Below are 23,746 nucleotides of genomic sequence, written 5' to 3' on the forward strand. Positions count from 1 at the left end.
TACAAGCACTCTTGTAGACTACAGTGTAGGACGTTGCGTATGTTTCAGTAAAAACAGATGGCCCCAATAAACTCTAATTGGCCCTCTTGGGAATTGTTGTGTCTGGTCCACAGTCATGGCACTCAAGGAAACAAATCCACTACAGAAGTTCACCAACTCAGCTTAAAATACAACTTTGCCCAGGAGACCAAAAAACAAAAAAAACAAAAAAACACCACAATGACTTATGAATGCTTCAATGGGAGAGAGAGAGAGAGAGAGAAAAATAAAAGTGTCCTTTGTTTCCTGTCTCAGATTAAAGATTAATTTGTTGGTCAACCTCCAGTGGACAGCGGAACACGCACCTTCTACACACGCCACGATGCTCCATCACTGACATGCCACCAAGTTTGACTCAAGCCAGCACAGGAATGAGGTCAAACTAAGGCCTTGTCGAGTCAGCAAATCGTGGCCGTTACATGCGTTTATGAAGAGCATTTAAAAGCCCACTAACAAATATCCACTTTTCAAGTGAGTGGGCCTGCCCACACATCAAGCTTGAAATTAAACAACCAAGTAAATTTAAAAGCTACACACTGTCAACGCCAAAAGCAGAACTGTGCTTTCGATGTGCATACTGACTAAGTATAATACAGCACATCAGATCGGCAATGAAGTCCTGCAATTGAGAAGGAAAACACAAGCCGCCATGCTAACTTTGTGGGTGATGCCAGAGAATTTAGAGCTCGCACTCGCTTTTTTAAACTCGGGGCTCAACGATTCAAACGCCATGGTAACTAACGGGAGTCGTATTCGCATGTGGCCCAGCAGTCGGCAGCCGGTTAGCAGTAGCTCCCTTGCATGAAACAGGATCGACCCCTTGAAAATGGCTACTAATGGCAAGACAAAACAACGATGTGTAAAGATTCCTGGAGTGCTTGATCCTTGGGCTATTTTGACCAAAGTATAATCACAGATATGTTGTTAAGACTATAAACTATAAATTAATTTGCATCCACCTCACTCCGTTTTTTTTTTACAGTCTAGCTAAACGTATTGTAGATTTGTCATTTCCTAATTCAACTCTTTAAAAATCAATAAAATACTGTTTATAATAAATTGCACTTTTTGACTCCATTGTAGCCACTTTTGACCATCCCACGAATTGTTTTTCCTGCTATTTACTGGCGGGAACCACACAATTTGGTTAAAAATGGTTTTGTTTTGGTTTTATTTTTTTAATGGGGTGGTTCTGCCTGATAACACTGTTTCAAGACAAAGTAGCAATTTCTTGGAATATTCTTAATTTTCCGAAAGAGGCCACTAATAAACTGAAAGAATCGTAAAGTTAAATTAGTAGTAAAAACACATGACTACAAATGCTTAGCCCTTATTCAAAAAAAAAAAAATACTGAAAAAAATGGCACTCACTTTCTGTTGACATCGTCACTGAGAGGCCTTGTATTATTCACTTTGAGGAGCGCCTTGGCCAACAGCATGGGCCACAGCTCTGTCCGACAGCTGGACGCCGGCAGCAGCAGATTGTGGTCTTTGTCAAACGGCATGGAATCATCCACTATTATCTTCCTCCAGCAACCCTGAATGCACAGAGGAAAGACTGTTTTTTTTTTTTTTTTTCTTTCCAGACTCAACTGCTGGAAACAAACAAACAGTGAGTTTGTGCTTTAGCACACTGTGTGGTGTCAGGACCTGTCTGGGGTGGTGTTCTGTGCGAACAACATTGCATAGAGGGGAGAGCTGCACAGGCGGGCGTTAATAACCTGTTCACAGCTGCGCCTGTCTACTACCCGAGCGGTACGTGATGCAAGTCTATACAGTACGGCTTTCGTTGGTGTCAAGCTACTGCCCCGTGGAAGATGGCAGAATCAAGCGCCCAAAAGGACAGAACATTAAATATTGCCAGACTAAACCAGTAGTGATAATTCTCCAGCATCCAGGCCGCGGTTATCCGAGGGAGGGTTAAATCGAGGGCAACTGGATTTGGAGTAGTGTATACTTGACTTCCTGAAGGCTTCTCCTTACTCCAGTTGCATTTAATCCAAAGCTCCCTTACTGTGAAGAACGGTGTGAGAAACAGAAAGAAAATGATAGTGATAGTGTGGATTTAAAAAAAAAAAAAAAAAAAAAAAAGACCATGAAAGAATGAGATGCTTGAGGCAGGGAAAGGAGCGGTTGACAAGCAAACAATCAGGCCGGTGAAGGAGCTGGAACTTAACGCCATCACAACAACCCCGTTTGCGTGCTATGGTTGACCCGGCGACCACGGTTTCATGTTTTAGTCAAACGGAGATGATGATGTAACACCATATTTTAACGGCATTCCATTCTTTTGCTGATTATCAAGGAGAATTCGACATAGAGACAAACCGAGGGTCCATTTTCCGCATGAGAGATACTCACCATCCAGAAGAGTCGGACCAGGTATTTCCCATAGACATTGAAGAGTGGCACGTGGCCTTTCCCCGTCTTGCACAGTGAATAGATGTGCTCCCAAGGTTTCCAGCCATGTTGGTCTGAAGATCCCGGGTGGTGAAACACTTTCCAAACAATGTAGATCTCGCTGATGATCCACCTCATTATCTTAGGCAGAGAGAGAACAATATGCAAATATGTTTTTGAATAAAGATACCACCATCCGTGTCCTTAATTTAAGCAGTGGTGTGCAAACTATGGCCCGGGGGGCCATTTGTGGCCCTCCATCCATTGTTAAAACACATTTATTAGTCGCACATATTATTTTTAGCATATGCCATGGGCCACTTATTTGCTGTAGAGCTTTTCTAAATGCGACAATGAACTATTTAGAATTAAACAAGCACCATTTCTCTTCATGACACTGTGCGAATCATCAGAAACTTTTTAGAAAAAATTTGTTTCTGCGTCAAATTGTGAAAATATCACATGAATGATTCCCAAATAACTGCTTTAAAGCGCTAGGTGGCGGAGTGGTACCGTCGCTTGCCTTCGATGCAGGCGGGGTGGGTTCGCTTCACCACCCGGGAGACCATGTTTGTATGTGCACGCGTTTGTATGAGTGAGTGTACTAAAAATAATAATAAGAATAATAATAATAATAATAATAATATATGAATACATATATAAAAAAATTAAAGTAACTGCTTTAAAGTGACCATGTATAATAGTTGATTACTAGATGTTGCTATATCATAGAATGCAGTCGAAGCACATGCATTTCGAAGCACGCACACTACGGTGGCTCAGCGAGAGCACACTTCGCAAGCCTATCACCAATTCTTAATTTGCGTGGGCGAACGAAGCCCGGAGATCGACGCCGGAAGGCCGAGCGAGCCGGATTTAGCCAGAGTAGCTAACAAGAGCGGCTAGCGGGAGAAGCTAGTACAGTAGTTGCATGTTGTTCAAATCATGAGTGGGTTTTTAAATTAAATGAATTATTAGCTCACCACTAGATGGCACAAAAGATTACACACGGTCACTTTAAAAATGTTCAGTCAAGAACAGATTGCTCCTGTTTTGGTGAATGGAGAGATGGGATTCAGCTGCTATTAAGCGCAGGGGCTGTACTGATTTTGGCTTGATAAATTGAAAGGGGAAAAAAAATCATTCAAATTGAATCCTTCGATTTTTCTGGCGCTCTGAGGAAAAACTGTAGGCCCCTGATCTACCATCTACATTCCCCTTGCCAATGACTAATGAATTAAAAAAAATTGTGTATACTAACCTCACTGCAAAGCAGATGTTGGTTGGGGGACACCAGGTCAAAGCTCAGTGTATTCTCAACAACTGTTGGCACCTAAAGTAACACATGGGTGGAAATGAGTGCAGTCATACAACACAGTGCTGTGCAGCACTCACAGGTAACCTTTTTAAAGTTGACACCAATGTGTGTCCTACTTAACACTTCCCCGGGGGGCCTTTGCTGGTCTTAGCCTCACTGTGATACTCCCCTGACTGCCATCACTGCGATGAACATTCTACAAGCACCTTAATAGACTCCAAAGAATGACTAATTAAATATTAACAATTGTGTTCGCTGATGGTGACAGAGATCAGCAGAGGGTCAAGGGAGGCCGTGTTTTGCGCGTAGAAGATGACCTCAATGAGTTGGCGCTTCAGTCGATGAAAAAGGCTTTAGAAATGAGAGATGAAGAGAGACGACATCTCGCGCAGACTGGAGACGGCGGGAAGCGATTGCGATTGGCCTCGGCTCCCCGTCGCAGGGATTTAATTAAACTCTATTGACGGCAGGAGTGAAAAGGCCGATTGCAATCTGCCAATGGCTTATTCAAAGAAAAAAAAAATAGAAGGCCTTCAAGAATCGCACAAACTGAGGGATGTGGAAGTGAAAAGTGCTGCAATTAAAACATCATTGAGGAACCATAAAGACCATGTTTCCTCATGTCGAGGCTGAGGGTGTTTGTTTTCCCAAGTGCAGGGAGTGCCAGGCATCTATTTGGGGAATGGGGAGTAATTTCTATCCATCCATTTTGTAAAGCACTTTCCTAGGCTAGCCACACATCGAGCGACATGGCCGAACGCAACTGGAGAATCGCAACAAAAATGCAGTCGGAAACACCCACACAAGTAATTAACTTCAGCGCTGTGGAAAATCTGGGACCCCTGGCGTTTTGTTCAAGAAACACTGTTTTGACATACATCCTGGTATATCTAAAGGGGAAGTCAACCTTCAACATTTCTTGATAACATCTTATATGTGACCCCACTAGTCTTAACATGACATTCTGATGAATATTACATTTGAAGAATATGAGTTGTGCAGCCGTTTTTATCCATCTCAGGGGGCGGCCATTTTGCCACTTGCTGTAATCTGTTTACTGAAGCTGAGCTCTGATTGGTTCTTACCTCAGCCCTGAACAACTGTGATCACATTTTCATTCAACAGCAAGAGGCGAAATGGCCATCTTCTGATATTGACAAAAACTGATGGATTTTGCTGCTCGACTAATATTCCACTTATGCGATATTAACCAGAATGTCATATTTCGACGAGTGGGGCTGCATGTAACATATTGTCAAGAAATTTGGGGGGTGGAGACTTTTAAAGGTGGAGTTCAGTGTGGTGAAAAAACAGTAAAGGAGCAAAGGAGACTAGTTCAGTTTCTTGACCGATTAAACTAGGGTTAATTCGTAACTAAAGTTAAAAAGGACTTGGAAAGCTCTCTACTTCCTGTCAAGGGATATAAAGGTGTTGTTTGAGGCATGGATGGCTGCAGATGGACAGCATCAACGTTAACATTCCCATCGGGTCATCGGGAAACTTGATTGGCTATCTTATACTGTACTTAATTGATTATATACTCCATAAAAATACAACATCAAACCGGTAACATTTAATTTTTGGCAATACTATATTATGAATATGTTCTGCTAGCAATGTAGCAGCCTGTCCGGTGTGCACTTTTGCATTTTAGTTGTAAGGTTTACCATGTTGACAAGAAACTCCATAGGGCGCCTCCAGTACTGCACATTCAAAGAAGCCGGAAGGCTTATTTTTCCCTCTGGATCCTCAAAGAACAGCTGTAGCTGTAACAGAAACATGCAAACTAATGTCATTATTTGATATGTCTTCCGCTTTAGTTTAAACACTGTTTCTTTTACATTAGGAGGAGGAGCCTTCTTTGGATCTTCTGCTTTGCCTGAGTCCCATTTCTCCCTGTAGACGTCACCATCATTCCACTCAGGCCACACATCGTCCAAGCTATCAGTGGAAGTGACTGGTACTGAACATACTCTGAAATTGGGAGAGGAAGTCAGACTTTCTGCCACAGAGTCAGCCATTTTAGTTTGGTCTGAAGCTATACTCATTGGGTTAACATAGTTGGTGGGGGAGTGAAATATTTGACACACGGTTGCTACTTCAACTGCCCAGGAAACCCATCCATCCATCCAGTTTCTGTAGTGAAATTCTAGACAGGTATTCACACTCACAGAACAATGAACTATTTAGAATCTTCAATGAGCCTAAGTCAAATTCAGAACCTCAGAACTGCGAGCAGATGTGCTGAGCCTGACCACTATGTCACTGAATTTAGAGTATTCAAGTAGTCAAACCTAACACGCATGTTTGTAAAAGGTGGGAGCTCTCACAAGAGGACAGGGATACTCATTTGTGATGTATACACACACACACACACAAATAAAAAAAATATACAAAAAAAAAACAGACAAAAGTTATTTTTTTGCGTCATTCTTGATTCGTTACAGCCATCTATATTGCAATTCCAACCTTTTCAGTTACTTTTCACAACAAAACACACCTGTTTGACATCTTCAAACGAACTATAGTAAAAACAAATGTATGAATTTACACATATATACATACAAAAGAGTTTTGGCAACAGTGTGGAACTGCTACATAAAAAATGTTGCACGGAGCTTATGAATAAATTGGGTTTGTGCTACATCTTGATAATAGCAGGAAAACACAAACTCACTCTGTCGGGACGTCAGATATTTTGCTGGAAGTGGACTCCCTTTTCTTGTACTGGCCTTTGGACATTGTGTGTCAAGAAAATCCCCCGTCGTGATACGTCCTTCAATATCGCCCCTCTACCCTGGAAAGTTGGTCAGACTAACAAAAAAACTAGCCAACGCCATTTTCCCAATAAGCAATTAATGGCGAACCGAATGGAATTTTGAGACTTACTTGTAACATGCAGTTAACTAAACGCAACGTGAAACCAAACTCACTTAGTGCGCTGGTCAGATAAAGATACTTTACTCGTTATTTTGTATTTAAGTCGCTGACATGAAGTAGTATTCGTTGTGTTAATTTCCTAACGAGCCAGCACGCAACAGGTGCGTAGCGTACCCTTTTCCGGTCTAGCACTGAAATGTTTTGTGCGTTTCCAGGGTAACGTAGGCGGAGTCTTGACTTCACGTCTTTTGGTACTGTGCGGAAGTCTGCTTTTGCCTCGTTATTATAACAAAAACAAAATATCAAGTGAATAAATACAATTCAATAAATAAATTGGAACAGAGATTTTGGTTTTAAGATGGTTCTTCCTTAATAAACTGAACAAATAAATACAACATAGTAAAACTACTTTGTGTGTAGATATTTTTTGTTTTAATTTGGCTGTATTTATATTTTGAAATAATTACACGATTAATCTATATTGTATTGTATCACATCGAGTATATTGTTCATATACTCTTATTTTTCTGTTTGTTTTAAAAAGCATTTTAATATGACTGCTATATAACAAAATCCCTAAAAATAAAACAAACCCTTTCATAATGACGTGAATATGCCGGTATAATGATGGGGTTGATTAAAAAATAAAAAATAAAACTTTACGGGTAATTAAACATTTGTAATAATAATACAAATAGTGATTAAAGTACGCACAATAAATGCCCTTAATTTAAAAATTCTTCCAAGCAATTTATATATAATGTTCATAATTAACCAAGTTTCATAACTGCAATCACTATAATGGCACATAAACATCAGCAATGCTGTTGTATTGTCAATGAATCCACACCAAGGCACAACACACAACTTAAATACAGTTTAATCTAGACAGCATGACAGCATTTTCCAGTACCAGCAGTCATATATATCAGTAAAAATGTTTATTCTCCTCATCATATTTTCACACATAAACCTAACAATTCTTCATGCACAATTGACAAAAGAACATTTTTATTTTCATCTCAGACATTAAATAATGGATAACCACCAAGGCATTTTTAACGTGTATCGAAGTTCAGACATTTTCTCCACTTTTGAGTGTTTGTCCTAAAGTGTTCAAAACAATGTGTATTAATGGGGTATGAAAAAAAACAAAGCTGTATTTCCTCAAATAGTTTATGTATTTAATTGCAGAGGCATTTATTTGAGGAAACACAGCAACATGTCAGAACTGCTGTACAAATCACTTTTACAGCTGCACAAACAGCACAATAACACTGTTAATGCTTAACTGTGGCGCAGTAGTCAAATCGAATGCAGAGCGGGATGAACAAGAGTGCAATTTAAAATACTTTAAAAAAAAAATAAAAATAAAAAATAAAATAAAATAAAATAAAAAAAAGGCTTTATAGCCCTTCTGTGTACACAGTGGCAAACTTAAAAGTGTCTTACAAACACAAGTAAAATGCAGCAAGGGTCTGCAGGTTGTCGAATTTAATCATAATATTAAAAAAATTAAAATAAAAATAAAATTAAAAAAATATTCCCAGCCTTTGTTGTCAGGTAAAGTCCAGGTCCAACTTCAAGTATTTAGGGGCTGGGATTAATTGTATTAGTAGTGGAATAAACTGTCAACTAAACATGATGATAGAGAATGTGAAGCTATTTTGGAGGCCATCAAGATAACATTTTGCTGCAGGGAACGCTACTATTCAAAAAAATATATAAAAAAATAAAACCAAGACTCAGTCTTCCTGTAACTGTCCCAAAACATTTCCGCCCTGACTTGGACTTCGAGGGGAGGCATCACGGGCGTGTTTTTGCGTGTGCCTGTTAGTGTGGATGCATTGAGTGTTAGCAGCAGCCCGGCTTGCTCTCTGCCGCCACAGTCTCCTGGTCCAGTTTGATGCGGTCTCCGTTGCTCTCCTCGTACGGCAAGCCCTTGTCATTGGCCAAGATGTTCTCCACCAGAAATTTGGCCGCCTCGTCCACGTTGATATTGTCCTGCGAGAGGAGCAGAGTGTGAATGATCATTCGATATGTTTTGATTGTAAAGAGGGCAGCACGGTGACCGAGTGGTTAGCGTGTCTACCAAGCGGCTATTTTTATTTTTCAATTCCCGCTTAGAAACAGAAATGACAAATCAAGCGAAATTATTTTTACATTGTTTGCCATTGAAGGAGGTTGACTTTATGCAACACTGCCCCCTGCTGTTGCCTGACAATGATGTCAAAGTCCCCTCGGGCTCGCATTGTGTACCTTTATGTAACCAAACCATTGGAAGAGATGAGCCAAGACACTGACGTCAATTTGAGAGATCATTTTAAAATTGTAATATTATAATAATAATTGTAATAATATAAGTGTTGCGTATTGTTACTCGGGTTAGGATAAATGTTTCCATTGGTAATTATTGTAAAAAAAATCATGAACATGATGTTGAATCTTTAATAGAAATATGGCTGCATCTTTTATCCATTGATACAGTAATTTCATAATAATTCATAAAATTGAGTTAAAATGAAAGATACTGTATTGTAAAAAAAATGAGTGATATTTATTTGTGTTGTCATTTTTCTGCCACTAGATGGTACAATTGCACTTGTGCATTTTTCTTTTCATATTAAAACTCATTTGCTCCCAATGACTTATAAATGTTTTTTTTTGTTTTAAGTGTCCCAAAGACGTATTTATACTTTTTTTTTTTTTTATGCTAGAACATACAGAAGGCTTTGATGTAGCCTCTCAACTGCAAAAAATGGTTGCAGAAACGGCCAGCAGGTGGCAGCAGACCAAAAGAGATCAACCAGGGCCATGTTGGGAAAAAAAGCTCAGTTACTCACAATTTTAAATAGATTCGTGAAAATTGATTAAACTTGGCTCTGTTCTAATGCTAATTGCTGCAAAACGGAAAAATATAGAAATATACTTTTTTTTCCTGATGAAAGAAGAGACTTTAATGTTTCTTTTGATAGGTTCCACGTTTTTATAGCAATAGAACACAATATTCTGTGGGCCTTGCAAAATCAGTCAAAATCCAGTAAAACAGCCGGGAGCGAACGGGATTTCTTCTGTGACAATGGCTGGGAGCGAATGAGTTAAGTGCTATACAATCTTTATACATGCATTATTTATTATTAAATTTATTACTGCTAAATTTTGATGTGGACACGTCAGCTGCGTTGCGACTGGAATTCCCCCAGTACAGGCTTTCCAAGTAATCGTGCATTAAAAAATTTGTGGCATTAAAGGCACTTTAAATTAACACACCAATTTTGACACCCCTAGTCTTTACATACATAAATATGATTTATCATCAATAAACATTAATAACATGTAACCCAAGGTAATTTTCACACATTTTGGGTCATCTTCATTGGTTCATCTTCAGTCCCCCAGTATTCGGATCCTTTATACCAAACAGTGACCAAAAAATATGTGTGAAAATGCCAGACATTGTGTAAGGGGTTAATGACATTCGTCTGAATCACAGCAAGAATGTGCCTTGTGAGGTTACTAATGACCATATCACATTGACAAATGTGAACAATTTATTATGTGCCAAGGAAGCCCCCCCCCCCCCTTTGTTAGCCCAGTGCACATATCTTTTCTATGAAGTGTTGTGTTGTGTTTGGGCAACAGCTGGCAAATGATTTTCACTGGCAGCCTGAGGCCAACTGAGACAAAGTGAAAACAGACTTTTTTTTTTTCGTCCTTCACACTGCAGCCAGAAGCTGTCAGACTGTAGGTTGAGGAGGTAATGAATATTAATGGCCTTTTCCCTGCCCCTTTACAGCACTGTGCATCTTTTCCCAAACTAAAGCTATAGTTCACAAAGACAAGTCAAACATTGTTTATGAATGAAAACTTGTGACTCGAGTCCAATCTGCTGTTCAAAGCTCACAGTCGTGATCAATGCGAGGCATGTGACTCCAGTCATATGATCGACATATTTTTTATTTTTTTTTTGTATGGGAGAAGCAGAACAACCTCCTGACTGAAGTGGCTCGCTCATTTCCCCTCATGACAAGCAGCGGGTGAACGTAGTGCGATTCCAATGGAAGCGATTGGTCGCCGTGTCACGCGCAAAGACTAACGTGCACGTCACGCTCACGTCCTCCCTGTTCACATGACGCCAAGTTAAGGCTGCTTGTGTGGATGAGGAAGTGGCGGGACGTTGTGCCAAGCAATAAGACATTGACACACAAACTTTGGAAAAGCTACAGTGCTACTGTGGCTTTTATTAACATTGTTGTGTAATTTGCTGTTTAGTTGCCTCCATTTTGTTTTCATTTATTCCATGTCATTTCTTTGCATTTCTCTTGACATGCACTACTTTATCTAGTTGTGGGAATGCTGAAACATATGTTATTCGTATTCTTTATTATTTCAGGCACATTTTATTCTCCGTCAAACAACTCCCACGTAATACTTCCGATTTACACCGTTCAAATTTCAACTTGCTGAGAAAATTCGTCGGATTCCACATGACTTACAGTACTCCAATAATATAATGTTAAAAATCAACTTTTCCTCATTCATTTTCAATGGCACTGACTGAAATTTTTCCTCCAAGTCCCACTTTCCACGCCCATTTCCATACAAACAACTGATCACCTCCAGCAGATCTCTTGATACTACTCTGTAGCTTCCTTGGTGTAGTACATTGTTCAGTAACCAGTTCTAATCCCACTTCCGACTGTACATTGCAATTATATCCATGAAGGAATATAAATGTACACTAACTGACTATCATATCAGAAAATGCATTATTATTTCACTGAATTGATTAAACGTGTCCCCATCACCTTTGAAAGCGTTCAGCTTTGTACAAAACTTCTAAATATAATATATATTTCTAGTTATTAGCAATGCTACTATTACTATTACTACTCTTACTACTAACTAGTAATTACTAGTTCATTACTTTGTAATTTTCATACAAGTTGTCCTTCAATTTACTTCATGATCATTCAGCTATTAGCATTCATCTTTCAGCATTCCAACGCAATTTCTTAGAAATTGCACTTAGTCTAGTATGTGTATGTGATTGTTCGATTTTTTTATTTATATTTTTTTTGTCCAATCAAATTTCAGCCTCTATGTGTTGCTATGTAAAACCTAATCTACCCTGGCCCTTCAGAATCAGTAATGCTGGCCCGTTTAACTTAAACTGTAGTGGAAGTGTTTATTTATGCAGTGAGATTTGAACTTCATCCTCCTACGGCCTATGAACTCACCCTTGATGACATGGGCATGCTTCTGCCCTATGATTGGCTGATCAGATCAATCAAAGTCCAAATTTATTGATGAAGCACTTTAGGTCAAGCCAAGTTCAATGAGCAAAACAATTTCTGCTGCAATTTGCATTTTGCTTAAAATATTACGTGTGATTGTGAATTCCTCCAGATGATGTACAGTTGTGTGCGACTGTTTTACATTTTTGTATACTATTGATGGGTTCTATAGTATAATTGATGATGGTGGTAGATTAAGTTGGGTAAGTCTCTCCACTGTAGGCCCAAGTAGCAAATGCACTCCCTGCCATTCTTTTTTGAAAATATTTCCAATTACAGGACATGTACTGTAAATCTCACTGATATCACAACAACAATGCCATCTATGCAAAATACCACCATTATATGTGTGGGCCTAGCAATGCTATAAAGTGCATCTACAGTATAATGGGACACTCAAATGAAAGCAGACCACCTATCGAAGCCAATAAAAGTGGAGAAAAATTCATAAGTATAAGCATCATAGTTGTGGGGAAAAAATAAAAAATAAAAACTGTGTAAAAGGCTTAAAAAAAACTAATAATTTTGTCCACATGTGAGAAGAAAAACATTCAAAGAGACAATACAATCCCAAGCCTTTTTTTTTTATGCGGAGAAAAAAAAAAAAAAGCACAGCAACAAAAACTTAGTAACCTGTGACATCACAAACGAAACACAGCAATACAATTATCTCTCAGGTGACCTATAACCCTGTTGGCTATCTGGACTGCAGCATCCCTCAATCACCGTCATGTGATATCTCAACAGCCAAGGCAGGCTCAAGACATCTTGAAGTAGTTTGAAAAACGGCTGTGTTGAACAAAAAGGCACTGAGGCTTTCGTAACCGCCATGATTGCGCCATACGGAAAGAAGAAGCGGGCTCGGCTTCCCCTGCGGGACGACTTGTGTTTCCCATGAGGGGAAGTGCGCTCACCATTTTAACGACCACAGCGTTGGCTGAAAACATTTCTACCTCACGACAAGATATTTTGAAGAGGCAAAGGTATTGGGACATATGCTTCTGGCATCTGTAGGTAGTGATAGTGGGGGAAAAGGTGCCTGATGAGGTTGAGGTTAGGGCTTCCCGGTTCTTTAGCACGAAACTCATCCAAGCATGCTTTGACGGAAATGACGTAATTATGACATCGTTGAAAGTGTAAAACTGTCCAAAATGGTGTGTCCGTACACTAAATTAAAAACAATAAAAAAATGTAAAGAAGTAAACAGGTTTTATATTTGTAATGACCGTCCAAATGTGTAAAGAAATTAACCACAAGTGTAATGTTAACATGAAAACAAAATAGACTACCTTTGATAATAGCTTGCAATTTGCTAGCTAGTACTAGCTGCTTTGGGGTGAGCTAGCCTCAGATTCCAATACTTTTCACTAGGGTTGCCAACTGTCCCGTATTAGCCGTGACGCCCCGTATTTTGGGCTAAATTGTTAAGTCCCGTGCGGGACCTCAAAAGTCCCGTAAAATAATTCTCATTCTTACATGAAATGTAGCAAACGGCATCTTTGCTATTTTTGGACCACGGCTGCTCCTGTAGGTTGACAAGTGACAAGGAAGTTGCTCGTAGCCAATAAAATGAGTCGCTGGGTGTGACGTTATGTGGAGATCTTACAAGGTAAGAGAAGCAACTAGAGAGAGAGAGAGAGAGAGAGGCACTTCCTGGTTTCGTCACAGCTTCATGTCGCCTACACTCTAAACGCCGATCTTAATACGCCGGCTGCGAACGTATCAGCGGGAGCAATACAAGATGTATTCTCGTACTATTTATGAACAAATACTGCGAGAATTTAGCTTGCTGGCAAGTTTCGCAATCAGCGCTTAACACAGCAAACTGCACTCTACAGGTCCTAGATCAGCGAAAACCGAAATGTCACGAAGCACGGCACCTGTCAGCCAATCACAGGCAGCAGGCAGCAGGCACAGAGGAAATAAGTGGGCATGTCTATGTAAAAGAGGACATATGGTCACTCACATTATATGCTATTTAGGCAAGACTCCTTTTCAATATAATTAACATTCGCAAAGGCTGTTTCCATAGCATGGCAAACGCTCTACTGCCCCCTACAGTAGAGGAGGGGATGATTTGGTCAAATTTCAAATTAGATTTTCAGGTTGGATGTTATCTAGGTTCAGACTTAATAAATAAAACAAACTTTATACAGATTTTCAAAATTAAACCTTTTGCCATAAATCAAATACACAAATTCTCACCAAGAACTAATCATAAAAAAATTAATTGCTAGCCAATATGGTGACCAGTGGTTGTGTTATTGCTTCAGCTAATATTATCTTGGCTGACAGTTCAACAGTGCTAAACAATCAGTGCACTCACCATTATCCAATCTTTTTTGCTCGGTCCCGGCAGCTATTGGAAGCTGGCTGCGCTTTTTACCTCGTGCCGGTCCCTCATTGTAACATTGGAAATATTCCGCCAGAAACGCTCACCTTGGCAGATGTCTCGAACCAGCCCAAGAAGCCCGTCTCCTTGCAGAAATTGTCCATGAGCGTTGAGTTGTTGCCCTCCTTCTTCTGGTCACACTTGTTGGCCAGCAGTACTGAGGGGATGGGACTGCCGTTGGCCAGCTTCACCTTGCTGTCCAGGTCCTGCTTCCACTTGGACACGGCCTCGAACGTGGAGCCCCTGGTCACGTCGAAAACCACGAAAGCCCCCACCGCCTCCTTGTAGTACACCCGCGTCATGTTCCCGAACCGCTCCTGACCTGCGTGAATTCAGAGGGATGTTGTTGAGGAACTCCAGTAATAGTCTTCAAACCCTCCAATTTCACTCCCTCAGCCAAAAATCCATGACCCACTTTCCTTCATATGCCAGGGGCCTAATCCACACAGAGAAGTAATCTGCCTCCATAATAAATCTTTTCTCTACATATAGGCTGTCTGTGAGAACATCTGAGACGATGCGTCACAATGGAATTAGCACAAGCATATGAGGTGGCTCAACGGGCTGCTGCTAAAATGTTGAACGAAAACCTTTTATGCACGTAATGGAAATACATGGTCGTAGACAACCTTTCAAGGTGCACTATACGAGGGTTGGTCCCGCATATTTCGCCCATTCTTGAAAAGCAGTTTACTGTACAATAACTTCAAATGACATTCTGTGTCATGGAAGTGACTAACGCATCAACTTCCACTTGAGTGCAGCAGGTACTTTGCGGCCATGCCGGCGAGTGGATAAAGTGGTGTGCCGCAGAGCAGGGTGTTTGGGAGCGAATCCACTGTGGGGCCTAAAGGCCTGATGCTAATTGCTCATAATTGGCAGTCTAATTTTAGCTCATGTAACCCCAGGTGAATGCACAAGAGACACGAACGACACAGTGGCATAAAGATCTGATAGATTCCATTTCCAGATGCCATACAGAAAATGGATAGAATAACCCGTCTATGTCAATGGTAGATACTTTTTGTCCAATCAGATGTCAGCCGCTGTGTTGCCCAATTAATGTAATCCATCCAGGGACCTTCAGAGTCATGGGTCCTGGCTGATTTTAGTTTTTTTAACCAGTCAGATTCCAAATTTGTCCTCACAGGGTTGGTCAGAGCAACATCTTTTCAAGCCAACATATTTGCACAAATTAATAAGTTTACTTGATTCTGAACTGCTTCAGATTATTATGTAGTTACATGGTGTCATATTGTATGTTTTGTATAGTATTGATGGTTTCTATAATAACGACATGATAGTGGCGTAACTATGTGGCAGATTTAGTTAGGTTAAGTCCTAAATGTATAACCAAGAACAAAACGAAAAATACTTGCTTTCAATTAATGCGTCAAATCAGTATATTTTGTTGAAGAACACCTTAGAAAACCAGCAGTAACCAAATGCAAATAACCGCAATGGATGCCCACTTTGATTTTGTGACACATTCAGTCGTTAACGCTCGGTCAATATCAGAGCGAGGCTGTCAGCCGGTCGAAGCGCCCTTCTCCAGGGAACGTCTCCGAAGACTCGCATCGAGCGATTATATTCACACGGTAGCGTACACGCACGAGTGCTAGCAGTACGGGCTAATGACTTAGGTGAGGTATTGACACAGCACGCAAGTCACAAATGTGTCATCACAGCAAAGTACATGAAGCATGACCTCTTACGTGTGTAGATGATGGATTTATTTAAATAAAAGAAAATGTGTGGATGACGTGTACAGTACCTTGACTTCTAAGTTTAATTTGTAACGTGATCAAGTTCTCAACTCAATTTGAAATGCCATTAAGCCACCCAGTCCCCCAAAAACGTTGTTAGCTAGTTGTTTAGTGAGTTACATTATAAAAATCTCGCTAGCTATCTGCAGTAGTTCGTGAGCAACACATAGACATTGTCACAAAGCTCTCTATATAGCTATCTACTGAATTATTTTAACTTGATAGTTAATTAGTTAGTTAGTTAGTTAGTAAGCTATCCACCTAGCTATAGCCAAACTGTATCGTGAGCTAACTACTGCATTAGGCTGTTAGTTGGTTAGCTTGTTAATTAGATATCTATCTACCTATCCATCTATCTATCTATCTATCAGGGTTACCTGTTTGACATCTATTAAACCCGACACAAAAAGGAGAGAAGACACTGAGAGGACACAATTCACTCCTGCACTCTCTGAAGATTCCTCTCCTCACCCTCTCTATTTATTTGGTTTTCCACACCCTTTCCACGCCCCAAGTTACATGGGTGTTCCAACCCTAAAAATGCAAATGCAAGGCATAGTTGGAACACAGAGTATCTATCTATCTATCTATCTATCTATCTATCTATCTACCGTTTCTACTTAGTTTATTAGTTGGTTAGTCAGTTTGTTAGTTCAATATTCAATAAGGAAGTAGCCTGTTGGCCACCTTCTGGGCAGTCACACACATTTAATAATAATAATACTAATAATAATAATAATAATAATAATAATAATAATAATAATAACGTTTTGTTAACAGTTGAACCATACAGAGGTCAGCGCTCTGCCAAAAGTCATTCTATTTTTTTTAAACAGCCAGTGAATTGTTCTACTGAATAAATAAAGTTAGATCAGCTAAAAGCGCTAACGAGTGTCATATGCCACTAACCTAATTAGCACAGGAACGGACTAAAGACAGTGTGCGCATGTAAGCACTGCACGAACACGCGCGCACACGGCCACTACATTAAATGACAAATGACACATATACAGCTGGTCACATGTCGCCAACATCATTAATACTAACGGGAGTGTGGTGTTATTTTTTGTGCGTGGGAGAAAGCGAGACGATGTCATCATTATCCATAGTTGCTCTACGCTGGTACGCGTTGCCATTGCGTGGGTGTGCATGTTGCCATGGAAACTATCCAAGCCAGACGCGGCCATATGGCAACAGCAGCAGCAGCAGTAGTAGTACTGTACTGTACATCCCTCGGATCTCTCCAAACAAAAGTCCAGTCATGAGTGTTGCATTTGGTAGCTAGACCTTCACTTAGGACTTGCCTAACTTAATCCACTTCTTAATACCACCACTCTCACACTATAATTATAGATACCATCAATACTGTACAAAAAAACACAATATAAACACAACCGTGCCACATATAGTACATGATATGGGGCAGCTAATTAATTAAAAGTCAAAATTCTTTTGGAATAAGGTGCAAGATCTGTTTTGTTGGTTAGTACATTACAGACATGAAGGAATGTGATATCAAGAGTTTCCCTCCGAGGGTGGAATTAAAACGCTGCAAGGCATGGGGGAGGAAGGATTTCCCGAGTCTGTCAATGGAGAAGGGCAGTGACAGCAGCCTGTCAATGAAGCTGCACCCTCTGCCTGAAGTTGCTGCTGTGCCGTGGATGCTGCGGATTGCCAATGATGGACAGAATCTTGTGTAGCGTCCTCCTTTCTGCCACAGATGTCAACTCTGTGCCCACGACAGAGCCCGCCTTCCACCTCATTTGATCCAGTCGAGAGGCATGTTTTCTTTGTTTTTTTTAAACACTATTCCCCATCACTCAACTACATTAATGAGACCACCATAGACCGGTACAACATGCCGATGGTTTTATTTAGAAAAAAAATGTAGCCGTGACCAACTACTGCAATCGTCACATAATAAAGGTTGCAGTCATTGAGGCAGTTGTGAGCACATGATCACAATGTGATTTTAATGCAGATTAGCAGAGCCTTGAGCAACAGCCCACTAACGTGCTCTTGTCCCACGCTTACCTTCAGCTGACCTGACGTAATGTGAGAAATTCCAGAAATGCTCGGTGTTACATGTCGCACTTGAAACGAAATGAAGGGCAAACCTATGACTAGGGACTGGATTTGATGCTACAATATGTACTGATTTGGTCTTAAAATAGCACAGCTTCTAAATAATTGATGCTTGTCATCTGTCATTTCCATGGCAACCCTGGATCGACTATTTCAGGGTTCAGTCTAGAATCCGGGAGGACCAGCTAGGACACCTCTCATGTTATGTTAGCCCAAGCGTTTATGCTAACGTTACAGTTCAGAGTTGTATAGCGCCATTGTCCATACTAGCATCAGTGTTCATATATTTGCTAGCCTACGGTCCATACTAACATTGTGATATAAAGTTGTATTGGCACATGTGTCAATGCTAATGTTATTCTTCAAAGTTGCGTTAGCACAAGTGTCAATGCTAACGTTATTAGAATTGCGTTATCAAATACCACCAAGCTAACGTTACTGTTCAGAATTGTGTTAGCACCAGTATATGAGTTGTTCGTGTTAATGTATATGCTAAAGTTAATAATCAAAGTTGCAGTTATGCTAGTGTCTACTGTACTGTTATTATTGAGAGCCACACTATTTATTGTGTCCTGTATTACAGTATTTTTCAATTACATTATGGCTTAACATTGTGCGTTTGTATCTATTATCTGTTGTTCGTTATTGTTCAGAATTGTTACAGTGTCCATGCTAATGTTATTATAAATATAATGTAATACTTTATGGTTTAGAGTTGTGTTAATGCTAATATCCATGCTAACATGGTTGATGACGAAAAAACCCTTTTGGCCAATTCTGGCTTTCTTAAACCATGTTTTGTGAAATTGTACTGTCTCCTTTCAAATAATCTGGTCTAATCTAGCCTAATCTAATCTAATATTGTTCATAGAGTTATATTAGCGCTAGTGTCCAGTCCACGCTAATTTTCTTGTTTGCAGCACGTTTTATAACTAGTTTCGAAACTAAGATTATTTCTCAGACCTGAGTGAGCAGTAGCATCAGTGCTAACAACACTTTCCAGATATGTGTGCTCTAGACACACTTAAATTGTCACAATCACATTAAAAGAAGAGCATGAACACAAACATTTCCCTGTTGTACTTTGTGATGGAGACGATAAGGTATGACACATTTCTTTGAATTGAGTAGACTCAAACAGGTGCACCATTTTGTCTCCTTTGACCTCGTAAATAGCAATTCCATCCAAGCGAGAGTATCAATTGAGGGTGAAAGGGGCCTTGACATTTCGAGGCTTCAGGCTGATTACTATCATTCCTTCCGATGTGAAGAGCATTAACACTGATGATGAACGTGGACATTAAAACCTCCTCTCCTTTAATAGCCTGATGGCTGATCTTAATGACTTGCTGAGTAAACCTACGCTCTTATACTCTTTTACGCCATCATCTTACTTATCCTCACTCTGCTCTGCAGTCATTCCATCTTTACTGTCAGTATGAAAAGGAACAGGGCAACAAAAGTAACATGAACATTCCAAGCAAACAGCTCTTGGGTACTCGACCTCCGCCAAGATTGAACTACAATTTGTGCTTGTCTATTTGTTTGCTAGCAAGCTACTTCCTGGTTCTCAGACTGTAACGCAATTTTGGATTCTGAAGAGTTGAGGGAATGAAGAAAAACAAATCATGTGTGTTTATTTAGTTAGCAAGATACTTCCTGACTCGCAAATGGATGGCATAAGACATACCATCATAATGGTCATAAGGTTATAGTTATGATTTTCTAGTTAGGAGGCTACTTCCTGGTTCATGCCGAATGAAGAATCACATAACATTTTAAGATTCTACTGAATGAACGCTACAATTCTAGACTAATCACTTTTTTTCTTTTAATCGAATGGTTTCTTCACTCAATGTACAGTATATGTAGCACCCCTTACACTTAGAAGTTTTGTAGAAATTAGTTGCACAATTTTTGTGTGATCTTGCTAGCTAAACATCAAAACAACATTTTACACTCTCCACCCTTCGGCTACGCATTCCTAAAGATCAGTTGTTTTTATTATTGTCTGTAACACTCAATTCATTCAAGACATTGAAAACTTCAAAGACGTTACAGAACATCCAATTGATAAATCCTGTAATGTTAGTGTGTTAATTTGTGTTACTGCATCAATTTTGCATGGCCCGCAAGCATTCTAACCTCGCAGAATAGTCTGCTTGTTTCAACCAACACATGCAACTTGTCTCATACCTTACGTTAAAACTGGCATTTGAGAATGTTACCGTATTAGTTGCCATGGTGATGGGGTACAGTGCAAATGGAAAGCAACTGCATGCAAAAAAAAAAAAAAAAAAAAAAAATCGAACTACTCTCATAATAGCTTAAAAATCAATACCGTGCTGCATTTCAAATCATTTTGTTAGGTATTTATCGGGTCACAAACAGAAACGCATGACTCATAATCATGTCAATTATGTCAAATTGATTGGTTAGCTAATTAATTCAAGCAAGGCCTATCAACATGGAGCATCTCCCGAAAGGGCAACCATTTTTAGAAACAGAAGTATGCTTGACTATGTAATGTTAGAATCAGATGATTTCAGATGCTAAATACAATGGCAAAAATAGTTGAAAATGTTTGAAAAAATGTAAAGTGGCATCTTTATGACCGGTCACATAATAAGTTGACACTTACATTACAGCTACCAGCTTGTGTGCTTCCTGTGTCACCATCCCGTGTTTACATTATGCGTGTGCATGTGCGTGTGACAAACAGTTGCGATTTGGCCATTTTTTTTTTTTATGTGTCTGTTTCCGACTAGCGAGTGTGAAAATGAATAGAATAACTGGTGTTATGCAACTTGTAATTTGGTAGTAAAGTTTTTCGCAAAATACATAAAATAGTGAAAATAGCTACATTTCTGGCTAAGCTTCTGATGAGCAGACATCATGGCTCACCTGATTTGTTTATTTACTAGTATGTTAGCCACTGTTTGTGCCAAAAAAAATGTTAGATTGTATGCCATGTGATTTATATCTAATCTAGAATATGTGCCTTGACTCGATAAAGGTTAGCAAATACTGCTTCTAGTAGTGTTTGTGGATGTTGGATTTTTTTTTGTCCAATCACATTTTTGTCCCTATGTGTTTCCATGTCAATCTAATCTAACGAGGGCCTTCATAACCACTTCTGGTCGACGTAGCTTGAATGACTCAGTAATCCCCATCATACTTGTGGTTCACTGTTGATAAAGTCGCCATTTTTTTTGTACTCTGTCTAAAATGCCCCAAGATGCCAAAAAAAGCAGTCTGAATGGAAAAGTGGTACATTAGTAATCGGTGTCAAGGAAGTATGTTAAAGTGAAGTTAAGGAGGAGCTAACTAGCTTGGGTTGTTAGTGTCAATCAGCCAATCAGATTTCTAATTTATCCCCACAGTCTGCCTGATGACATCAGCTTTTGCCTGTTCTCTGATTGGTCTCAAAATTTATTTCAGGCAACTTTGACTAGCAAAACATGTCACTAGTAATCATAACATATTGCTATTTAGAGTCTTTGATTGGTATAATTTAGTTTAAAAGTTTTTATCGTGTTCTTAGATAAATCAAAATATGTATGCATGTACCTGGAACTGTTGAGTGCTATTGCATTGCATTTTGTTTAACAGTATCGTTGGTTTCTATGTGATAGTAACTTATGGTATTATTTATTATAATCGTCACCTTACACTCCCCTGTATATTAAATCAGTATCGATGAATGAATGACGAATAAGGGTAATCAAATTAATTATCAGAAAAGTGCTTAGGGCCCCATGAAGGTGGGCCGGCTCTTGTGGTTGAGTGGATAATAATAACAACGTGACCTACATTCCGCTGACAATTATGAGCTACCATGAACATAGAGTGGGAAAGTGTCTCAATTTTTCGAAAACAAAACATGGCAGCGTTGTTGTTGTTTTTCCCCTTTGGTGGATGTTCTTGTGTGTTACCTGCGATGTCCCAGAGCTGGAGTCGGACGAGCGTCTTGCTGTCCCAATTGAGGACCTTGAGGGCGAAGTCGACGCCGATGGTGGCTCGATAGTGCTGGGAAAAGAGCTGGTGCACATACCGCTTGATGATGCTCGTCTTCCCCACGCCCAACTCCCCGATTACCAGCACCTTGAACAAGTACTCCTTGCACTCCGACACAGAACCGCCGGCCATGCTCGCCACGAAACTATAGTACTAAACTTCGACTCAACTTTTATTTAAGTGACTGTGTGCGCGTGAGTGTGTCATGAGTTCTTCCTCGCGCATGAGAGGGGCGAAAAAAAAAAGAGAGGGCTGAAACGTACCCGGCTGGTCCACAAAGCAGAAATTACATTTGTTTCTCCTCCTCTTTCTCCTCCCGTGAAGGAGTCACATGACCCGGAAGTATCGGCAAACTTTTTTCCTCTTTTTCTTTTTTTTTCGCGCACAAACTTTTCTTTATACAAGCAAGGACAGTTCATTAGGTACACACAATACAACAAATATGACTCATTTTTGAAGTTTTCAAGGCAAGTAGTAAATACTGAGAGCTGTTTCTAATATTTGGACCATATATAAGGTCACAAAATTACGTTGGCGCTTTGTAGTTCTATTTTCCAAGTCTCATATTTTGTTACAGCTCTCAATGGACAAATGCAGCAAATATTAAATAAAATGTACATGACTTTTCCATAGAAACCATTTTTATTGTACAACCTTATTCAATGTGTCCAAAACATAAAAGGCCTATAGCTCATCTTAGAGTTGTTCCACAAGGTGCTATACCCTGTTTCTACTTTTTTGACATAAAAACCATCACTATCATAAGACTGGAAAACATTTGGAAATACAATACACCGGCACCATGTACTGTATAGTCTTATACTTAATGCGCATTCTTATTGATAAAAGTAGAAGAAACTTAAGTTGGAATTAAATAAGTCATTACAAGAAGCAACTAGTCATTGCAAGTACTTTTACTGAAATGATACAAGTTAGCTTAAAAGTTCAAAAGCAATTGTATAAATTCTGTTGCTTTTTTGTTTTGTTTTTTAAGACTGTGGACATTCTAAATATAGAAACATGTATCTGTATTACAAACATACCACCTGTGTGAAAAAACAAGAGATGGCATAACAGTATTACAAATACGAGTACTGTGTGTTTTTTGTTTGTATTTTTTTTCTTTTTGCCTTCTTATGACGACACAGCCGAAAAGAGAGAGAAAATAAATAAACTGCCACGTCGAAAGCAAAATTACATCCCGTAACTGCTATAACAACCCTTGTTGGCACGTCTTATGTCCACCTACAGCGCGCAGAAAGAGGCTAGTAGTTGTGTTGATGCCAATCACACTTTGCAAGATACAGAAAAACAAGCAGCTTTCTGCACTTTTTTTTTTTTTATGAAAACAGCTCTTTGTATATTTAAATGAGGTTCGATGTGATAGCTAAGGTGAATTAAAAAGGCAAAAAAGTGCACATTTGGACTGTCTTGTGCTGTTTTTTTTAAGCTTTTTGTAGTGTATATTACTTTTTTTTTTTGTTTAGCAATGATTTGCTTTATTTACAGTACAGTGCAAAAGCCTGAGGCCACCACTAGATTGGGATAATGT

The 23,746-nt window shown here is 39.5% G+C and overlaps 2 protein-coding genes across 3 annotated transcripts in view; both read right to left on the reverse strand.

The window, feature by feature from the left end:
* The window catches only part of adgb (androglobin), a 36,986-nt gene extending 30,179 nt beyond the window's left edge, over positions 1–6,807 (reverse strand). The window contains exons 1-7 of one of the 2 annotated variants that reach the window (XM_077511378.1): positions 6,647–6,807; positions 6,435–6,554; positions 5,599–5,731; positions 5,425–5,523; positions 3,701–3,772; positions 2,401–2,580; positions 1,411–1,577 (exon numbers count right to left, since the gene is read on the reverse strand). In XM_077511378.1, coding sequence (XP_077367504.1) covers positions 1,411–1,577; positions 2,401–2,580; positions 3,701–3,772; positions 5,425–5,523; positions 5,599–5,731; positions 6,435–6,499 — 716 coding nt within the window. In that variant the 5' untranslated portion in view covers positions 6,500–6,554; positions 6,647–6,807. Of the gene's footprint in view, positions 1–1,410; positions 1,578–2,400; positions 2,581–3,700; positions 3,773–5,424; positions 5,524–5,598; positions 5,732–6,434 lie in introns of both variants that reach the window. The other variant, XM_077511379.1, reaches the window with a different exon arrangement.
* A 756-nt stretch (positions 6,808–7,563) lies between these two features.
* Positions 7,564–23,734, reverse strand: rab32a (RAB32a, member RAS oncogene family). The gene is made up of 3 exons (XM_077509850.1): positions 22,113–23,734; positions 14,374–14,648; positions 7,564–8,641 (listed from the first exon to the last, which is right to left on the reverse strand). Exons 1-3 carry the CDS (start codon positions 22,324–22,326, stop codon positions 8,492–8,494), a joined length of 639 nt encoding a protein of 212 aa, XP_077365976.1. The 5' UTR covers positions 22,327–23,734; the 3' UTR covers positions 7,564–8,491.
* Between the last annotated feature and the right edge of the window lie 12 nt (positions 23,735–23,746).

This window comes from Festucalex cinctus, chromosome 21 (genome assembly GCF_051991245.1).
Source record: "Festucalex cinctus isolate MCC-2025b chromosome 21, RoL_Fcin_1.0, whole genome shotgun sequence".
Lineage (NCBI taxonomy): Eukaryota > Metazoa > Chordata > Actinopteri > Syngnathiformes > Syngnathidae > Festucalex > Festucalex cinctus.

Bases quoted from the DNA above. Each gene is read 5' to 3' on its own strand.
- rab32a (XM_077509850.1), bottom strand. From the start codon at position 22,326: ATGGCCGGCGGTTCTGTGTCGGAGTGCAAGGAGTACTTGTTCAAGGTG. The intron at 14,649-22,112 runs GTAACACACAAG...GAATTCACGCAG, and splicing joins CCAGCTCTGGGACATCGCAG to GTCAGGAGCGGTTCGGGAAC. The intron at 8,642-14,373 runs GTGAGCGTTTCT...CTCCTCTCGCAG, and splicing joins GGTTCGAGACATCTGCCAAG to GACAATATCAACGTGGACGA.